The sequence below is a fragment of the Cebus imitator genome, unplaced genomic scaffold (genome assembly GCF_001604975.1).
Source record: "Cebus imitator isolate Cc_AM_T3 unplaced genomic scaffold, Cebus_imitator-1.0 Scaffold299, whole genome shotgun sequence".
In the NCBI taxonomy this organism is placed as follows: domain Eukaryota; kingdom Metazoa; phylum Chordata; class Mammalia; order Primates; family Cebidae; genus Cebus; species Cebus imitator.
This window is the reverse complement of record NW_016107614.1, coordinates 1449568-1457362: the sequence shown is the minus strand read 5'-3', so window position 1 is coordinate 1457362 and position 7795 is coordinate 1449568. Positions and strand designations below refer to the sequence as shown.

At 51.8% G+C, this 7795-nt stretch overlaps 1 protein-coding gene across 1 annotated transcript; it reads right to left on the bottom strand.

The window, feature by feature from the left end:
• Positions 1-496: 496 nt before the first annotated feature.
• On the bottom strand, positions 497-2746 carry FRAT2 (FRAT regulator of WNT signaling pathway 2). Its single transcript, XM_017502776.2, has one exon. It carries the CDS (start codon positions 2581-2583, stop codon positions 1882-1884), a length of 702 nt encoding a protein of 233 aa, XP_017358265.1. The 5' UTR covers positions 2584-2746; the 3' UTR covers positions 497-1881.
• Between the last annotated feature and the right edge of the window lie 5049 nt (positions 2747-7795).

Below are 7795 nucleotides of genomic sequence, written 5' to 3'. Positions count from 1 at the left end.
TTCTGACCTTGTTGAACCAAAACTCAGAAGCACTGAAGTACTGCGGCTCCACTAGGATTCTGTGCCTGGCGGCACTGGCCCAAACCATTTGTCCAGGTCCCCCTATTTACCCCAAGTGCCCTCTTCATGATTAAGGGTAACCCTATATGCTTTTTGAGACAGTTTCACTTTTGTCGCCGAGGCTGGAGTGCAGTGACGCCATCTTGGCTCACTGCAACCTCCGCCTCCCGGTTTCAAGCGATTCTCCTGCCTCAGCCTCCCAAGTAGCTGGGATTACAGGTGTGCGCCATCACACCTGGCTAATTTTTTGTATTTTTAGTAGAGACAGGGTGGTTTCCCCACGTCGGTCAAGCTGGTCTGAACTCCTGACCTCAGGGGATACGCTGCCTTGGCCTCCCAAAGTGCTGAGATTACAGGCATGAGCCACTGTACCCGGCCCCCTATATGCCTTTCTTCCCCTCTCCCACCTTCCACCAAAATGCCAACCAAACCATGCTCCAAAACAAAAGCCAATTTATTCAGCAGACATTTTAATTACGAAATCCTAGAAATCAGGACCGCCACAACTTCAGACACTCCGTTGCGAAGTGTACATCAATAGCTACATCTGGAGGATGAAGAAGCCATTGAATCTTTAGAAAACTGGTTTAGCTACCTTAAAGTCTGGGGGTGGCACCTTACAAGAGCGCCGTCAAGTTTCACAAGGGTAAAGCCAGCGGCTTCTCCTCTACAAGAGTCACATTTGAAAACTGGTTTCAGTCACAAAAGAAGAGCTGGCATGGCAGGAGGAAACCAACTGAGCGGGTGAGGTCCCACGGAGGCCAAGGCCCGTGGCTCCATGGAGGGCCAGAAGAGAGCAGAAAAACGTCCAGGGTTTTTCATGCATTCCTACATTCCTACAGACACCAGAAAGGGTGTAATAAGAAAGCTCAGCTGGAAGGACAGGAGAGAGACTCAAGAGATTGTTTATGACTGTGTCTGAGAAAGCTCCTGGCATGGCCATGAGTGGCCTTCCGGGAGTTCCGTAAAGAGGAAAGCAAACAGGAAAGAACTCTCCCTCCATGTCCCTCTCTGCCTATTTGTGTCCTCGGGAGACTCCCAGTGGTAGTAAAGCACCAACGGGGCTCTTCTTGGAGCAAGAGAAAGACGACTCCAGTGAGGAAGCTCTCCCAGGAACCCCACAGCAAACTGTGACCTTGAACCACAGGAGGCAAGGTCAAGTCATTTACTAGTCCACATTCAAATCCAACCCTCCCACCTGCAAAATTCTTCACCTCCCTCCATTCCCTTAACTAGAGTTCACATCTATCACCTTCACCAGCCACCAAATCGGTGGGAGAAGGGGGCAATGCCAACCCACCCACCACCAAACTTTTACATTCTTCTCCCCCCTAGAATTTCTTTGCACAGCAATTGTAGCACCACTTTCACTAAGTTCCTCCACCGGAAAATAACAAGAAACTGTATGCGTGTCGTAAAGTTTTCAAGTATTGTTATAAAGCCATCGAGATTCCAGCCCCTCTGAGCTCTCCTTAAACAATCCAAGCTCACGACGCCCCCAAGGGTTAAGTGAGGTACAAGTCGATGTAAGTAGCTGCCACAGTTCTCCTAGTTTATCCCAGGTCCTTGGCTAGGATAGCCAGGTAAATTCTCATGCCCCACGGACGCTCCCTGGCGCATGCATTTCTCCACGTTTAAGTTTTATCCAATGGCCTCGCCGGAGCTGGTAACTTCTTGGCTTGAGCTCTCTTCCCCACGCGCCTCCCCCAGCCAAAGTGGTCGCTCCCAGGTTGGCGACATCGGCTTCAGCTCAGGGTTGGTAGGAACTCGACGTTGCTGGGTTTCAGCAGCAGCCGTTCTTCCTCCTCCAGGGTGCCTGGGTCAGAGGAAGGCGCCTGATGGCTGCAGGGCAATAGGGTCCGGTCCGCTGCAGCCTGTCCCGGGCCCAGCGGCGCTCGCGGGACCCGCGGCCGCAACCGCGGCGACGGCTCGTTGGAGCCTCCGCACCGCTTCCTTGATGAGATTTCCCGAGAGCACGAGCTGCTGCAGGAGCCGGTGCGGGTCGTCGTCGCCGGCGCGTGCCCCGGCTTGAGTCCATCGTCGCTGCTGCAGGCGCCGGGAGGTGACCGCGTCCCTGAGCCATCCTCGCCGACACGACCCCGGCAGCGCGCTGGCGCCTGTGGCGAGCTCCGCCACGCAGTAAGGCGCAGCGCGGCCCCGCACGCGGCCGCGGTCCCCCAGAGCACAGCGCAGGGCCCCATGGGGCGCCGGGCCCACCGTCTCCGCCGACGCGGGCGGCAGCAGCAGCGGAACCGCCAGGGGTCGCGCCTTGTCCGCCGGCACTGCGGCAGCCAAGGGCCCAGGGACCCGCAACGGCGCCCCCGGGGGCGCGCACGGCGAGGTCGGGCTGTCCTGCGCCGCGTCCAGCTGCAGCGTCTCGCCGATCTGGGCCACCAGCCGGTCCACCTCGCCCGAGCCGCCCAGCGTCACCGACTGCTCCAGCAGGAGGAAGCTGTCCTCCTCCTCTTCCTCCCCCTCCGCCTCCTCGCCGGCTTCCTCTTCCTCCTCCCTCCGGCAGGGCATGGCCCCCTGTCCGGGCACCTGGAGCTGTGCGGGCGTCGCTGGGGGCTTGGTTGCCCGTGGGCGCCTGGCTGAGGACGAAGCCGAAGCCGGGGCCGGGGCCGGGAAGGACGCAGAAGCCGGAGCCCGCCAGGAACTCAAGCCGCGCGCCTGCCGCCGCTGGAGCCGGAATCCTGCCGGCTCGGGTTGATTTGTAAACAATGGGTGACGTCGCACTGGGCCCTACCACCGCGCCGGGGCGGGGGTGACGCGCGAGCAGGCGAGGGGACGCGGGGCGGCGCGGGTGGCGGCAGGAGCTCTCCCGCGTCCCTGTTTGTTGTTTCCCCAGGAGGGGGTCCGGGGCGTGGGGACCGCTTTCCTATCTCCTGGGCCCGACGAGCTGCGCAAGAACGTGGCACCTCGGAGGCGGCTGGAGTTGGTTTCTCCCACGCACAGACACACCCACTCCCACTCCGGGCCCGCCTCCTGGCCCGCTGCCTCCCTCCCCACGTGTCGGCCGCGCCTAGGCCCGCCCGACTCCAGCCCCGCGCACCCGCAGTTCCTGGCCACGGGCGTGGGGGAGGGGCGGGCCGCTGCGAGTCCGGCTTCGAGGAGGCGGGGCGGGAAAAGGCGGAGGGAATTGGGGGTGAAGCGGCGGCTCGTTACTTACTTATTTATTATTTAGACGGGGTCTCTGTCGCCCAGGTTGAAGTGCAGCGGCGAGAACACGGCTTACTGCAGCCTCGAACTCTGGCTTAAACGATCCTCCCCCTGCAGCCTCCCGAGCAGCTGGGACACGGGCGCAACCACCACCTCTGGCTAATTTAAAGAAATTGTTTTTGTAGAGACCCGGGGCGGGGGCGGGGGTCTCACTATGTTGCCCAGGCTGGTCTCGAACTCCTGGGTTCAAGGAGTCCTCACTCCTCACCTCCGAATGTGTTGCGATTACTGGCGCGAGCCGCTGCGCCGGGCCTGAGGGAACACTTTAAAGCAGGGCAGAATCGCTCTAAGGTGAGGTCCCAGAGGCTTTCCCTCCCGCAGTCTTCAAGTCACCGGGCAAATCATGAGACTAAGACTCACCACCGCTCGGCTAAAGAGAAGAGTTGGCCGGGCGCAGTGGCTCACGCCTGTAATCCCAGAGCTTTGAGAAGCCGAGGCGGGTGGACCACAAGGTTAGGAGATCGAGACCATCCTGGCCAACGTGGTGAAACCCCATCTCTGCTAAAATACAAAAACTATCGGGACGTGGTGGTGCACGCCTGTAGTCCCACCTACTCGGGAGGCTGAGGCAGGGGAATCGCTTGAACCCAGGAGGCGGAGGTTGCAGTGAGCCGAGATCGTGCCACTGCACTCCAGCCTGGCGATAGAGCGAGACTCCATCTCAGAAAACAAAAAGAGAGAAGAGTTGACTTTGTCATTTTTGTTTTGTTTTTTAAAGTTCAAATAGAAATATAGGGGATTGGACGGGAGCGGTGGCTCATGCTTGTAATCCCAACACTTTGGGAGGCCGAGGTGGGCGGATCACCTGAGGTCAGGAGTTAAAGACTATCCTAGCCAAGATGGTGAAGCCCGGTTTCTTTCTTTCTTTTTTTTTTTTTTTGAGACGGAGTTTCACTCTTGTTAACCAGGCTGGAGTGCAATGGCACGATCTCGGCTCATCGCAACCGGAAGCTCATTGCTTCCTGTGTTCAAACAATTCTCCTGTCTCAGCCTCCCGAGTAGCTGGGACTACAGGCGTGTGCCACCATGCCCAGCTAATTTTTGTATTTTTAGTAGAGACCAGGTTTCACTATGTTGACCAGGATGGTCTTGATCTCTTCACCTCGTGATCCACCCGCCTTGGCCTACCAAAGTGCTGGGATTATAGGCATGAGCCACCGCGCCCAGCCAAACTTTGTTTCTACTAAAAATACAAAATTAGCTGGGTGTGGTGGTGGACACCTGTAATTCCAGCTACTTGGGGGGTTGGGGCAGGAGAATGGCTTGAACCCGGGAGGCGGAGGTTGCAGTGAGCCAAGATCACACCACTTCACTCCCTCCTGGGCAACAGAACAAGACTCCGTCTCAAAAAAAGAAAAGAAAAGAAAAGAAATAAGGCGGGGAGTGGTGGCTCACGCCTGTAATCCAAGCAATTTGGAGGCCAAGGCGGCCGGATCACCTTAGGTCGGGAGTTCAAGACCAGCCTGACCAACATGGTGAAACCCCGTCTTTAAAAAAAAAAAAAAAATAGGGGATGGAAAAAATCTCTCACAGCACTCAAACATCTCAAACATGGTTCACATTTAAATTTTTTTCCCTTCTAGCCTTTGTTCTATGAAAGTGTATTATACAAACACACACATACAATGTTACACACTTTTCCACTTTGCCTTACATCATAAACGTTTTTCATGTTATTGCATATGCTTTGAAAACATTTTAGTGATTACATAAGTTTCCATCAAATACCTGTGCTTTTAACATTTGCCTAACTTCACCATCGTTAAATAAGTGTGTGACTAACATTTTTGTGTGTAACACTTTAAGATGTTGATGATTCTTTCTTTAGAGCATATTCCCAGGAGTGGAATTTTAAGTCACAGGAGTTGGATATTTTCAGGTTTACTGATAAATGTTCAGGAAATCTCTTTCCAAGAGTTAGGCAAATGTACGTCATTCATGTGTGAGCATACATCATTACACCTTCACTAGTATTTGAGTATTATTGAATTTTTTGTGTGAATTTTATAGATAAATTTTCTCCTTTCAGTTTGCCTATCTTTGATTTCAGTTAGAGCAATTTTCCAAATGTTTGGTAACTAACTGAACTGTACTTCCTTTTTTATGAATTGTCTATTTCCTAGTAAGTTTTTCCCAGGGAGTTTTTCTTACCTATTTGCATGACTCCTTTACATACCAAAGATTAACCCTTTTCTTTCATATTTTGCTGCAAATACATCTCCAGGCTCCTGTTGGTTCCATACAGTCATTTTCTCCCCCAATAAAACCACATTTTCACGTAGGCAAATTTATAAAATCCCTTCGAGATTTCTAACACGAGGCTAAATTTGGAGTCTCCTTGCTGCCCGAAAGTTATCAAACATTCCATTCTATTTTGTTTAGATTTTTCAAATGCCTTGATTTTTTTTTTTCAAATTCATCTGGGATTAATTTTGGTCTTTGGTGCAAGGTGATGACATGAAATTAATTTTTTCCTGGAGAGCTTGCCAGGTGAAGGTGTATTTCTTCACTAGGACAGAGGTGTGAGGGTAGCATAAACACAAGCTGTCTGGTGAGTTTCTAGCTGCTGGTTAAGCTGGGGGTTGTGAGGAGTGGGTGGGGCTGGGAATGTTTTGATCGGTCTGTTGTGTGAAGTCAAAAGAACCCAGAACAGGTTGTACAAAGACCTAGATCCAAATCTCAGTCCTGCCACATTCTGGGTGTGGGACTCCAGGCAAATCAGTTTACAAGTGTTTTCACTTGTAAATGGAAAAAATAATCCCTGCCCGGCCTCCCTCTGAGGATTGTTTTCAGGATCAAATGAGATAATGGGAACGGGCTTTATCAGGCATTACACAAATGGTCCAGCGGTTTACTAACAGAGGCCTGGCTAAATTCCAGCAATTCCCCCCCAGGGAGCATCTACTATATTAATGTTAAAGATTCCCGCATGCAGCCCACTAGGTGGAACGTACCCTGAAGGTATTACTTCCTTGCACTTGCTGGGTTTCTTAAATTCTGCCCCAGTTCTATCCTGATCTGGGATTGCGTAGGGCTTTACTGAAGTCAGCCCAGAGGCTCCCAAGCCCCAAGGTGAGTCCCCACAACTAGTTCTGCAGGTTTGAGTGATGGAGCCTTTCCCAGTGGGCAGCCTCCCACCTCCATCTCCAGAGGGCTCTTCACACACTTTACTGATGAGGACTGAAAGCCGTTCCCCTGGAGAGACTGATTCTCATTTTCATTCCGATGGTACTTACTGAAGAATTTCAAGAGGAATGAAAATTAGGGGAGGGCTTATGGATTGCAGTAGAGTTAAAATGGTAATTTTTTCCTCCTTTCTATAAGATGATGCCTGGCCGTAAGCAGAGAAAAGCAGTTTTATGGTCCATTGACTTTAAACATTAATGGGTCTGGTTTAGCTATTGTCTCTCACCCCGCATCCCTGGAAGTTGTTTTTGTCTTCCTGTCAGCGTAATTCCACTAGTGTTCTTAGTACTATAGGAAATGGAGCTTTGAAATGGCATTCTTAAAAAAAAAAAACCACCTTCCCTTTGTAATGTTGCTTTTGTGTAAAGATTGCTATGTAAATATGCTGGGACTTAGATATTATACTATTCATTATAGAGATGAATTCATTACAGAAGACCAGCTCCATTTTCCGGGGGCACCTCTCTGGAGAGCTCTGAGAGAGGGAAGTGCTGTGCTGGACCCGTGGGAGGCAGAGAAACGCCCTGGATTAGGAAGCAAAATACAAGATGCTAGAAAGGCTCAGATGCAATTAAAAGTAATGAGAGGGTATCAAAAAGAGAAGTGATGAGAACTTGTATGCCCAGCACACTGGCTGCCTGCCTGGAAAGAGACACTCTCGGAGAGCATTCAGAAACGCCCAGGGAAGAACAGAATTCAAGGGTTTTCTGCATTCACTTAGATCGCATTGAAATTCTCTGCAAGGAGTTTGCTTTCCACACAGACTTATTTCAAGTTACCTGCCCTCAGAGACACTAGCTGTGGCACAGTGGGATGAACACTAGGCTTGGGAATATCACCTGGATGGGGTCACTTTATCCTGCTGTGCCTCTGATTCCTAATCTGTAAGATGGGGGATGGTCCCTTCTTTATGAAACGGTTATATTACATGAGAATAGTATGTATGGGAATACTCATCATGTGGACCCTGAGGGTGGTGTTGGCATAGGCTCTAGGGTGGAGAATACTTTTAGGGATGCTCAAGTTTTAAAAAGGGCAAACTCAGGTCGGGTGCGGTGGCTCACTCCTGTAATCCCAGCACTTTGGGAGGCCGAGGTGGGAGGATCATGAGGTCAGGAGTTCGAGATCAGCCTGGCCAACATAATGAAACCCTGTCTCGACTGAAAATACAAAAAATTAGCTGGGCGTGGTGGTAGGCGCCTGTAATCCCAACTACTTAGGAGGCTGAGGCGGGAGAATCACTTGAACCCGGGAGGCGGTGGTTTCAATGAGCTGAGATCACATCACTGCACTCCAGCCTAGGCAACAAAAGTGAAACTCTGTCTCAAAA

What these genes read in the sequence shown, in the direction of transcription:
- FRAT2 (XM_017502776.2), bottom strand. Translation starts at nt 2,583, where the DNA reads ATGCCCTGCCGGAGGGAGGAGGAAGAGGAAGCCGGCGAGGAGGCGGAG.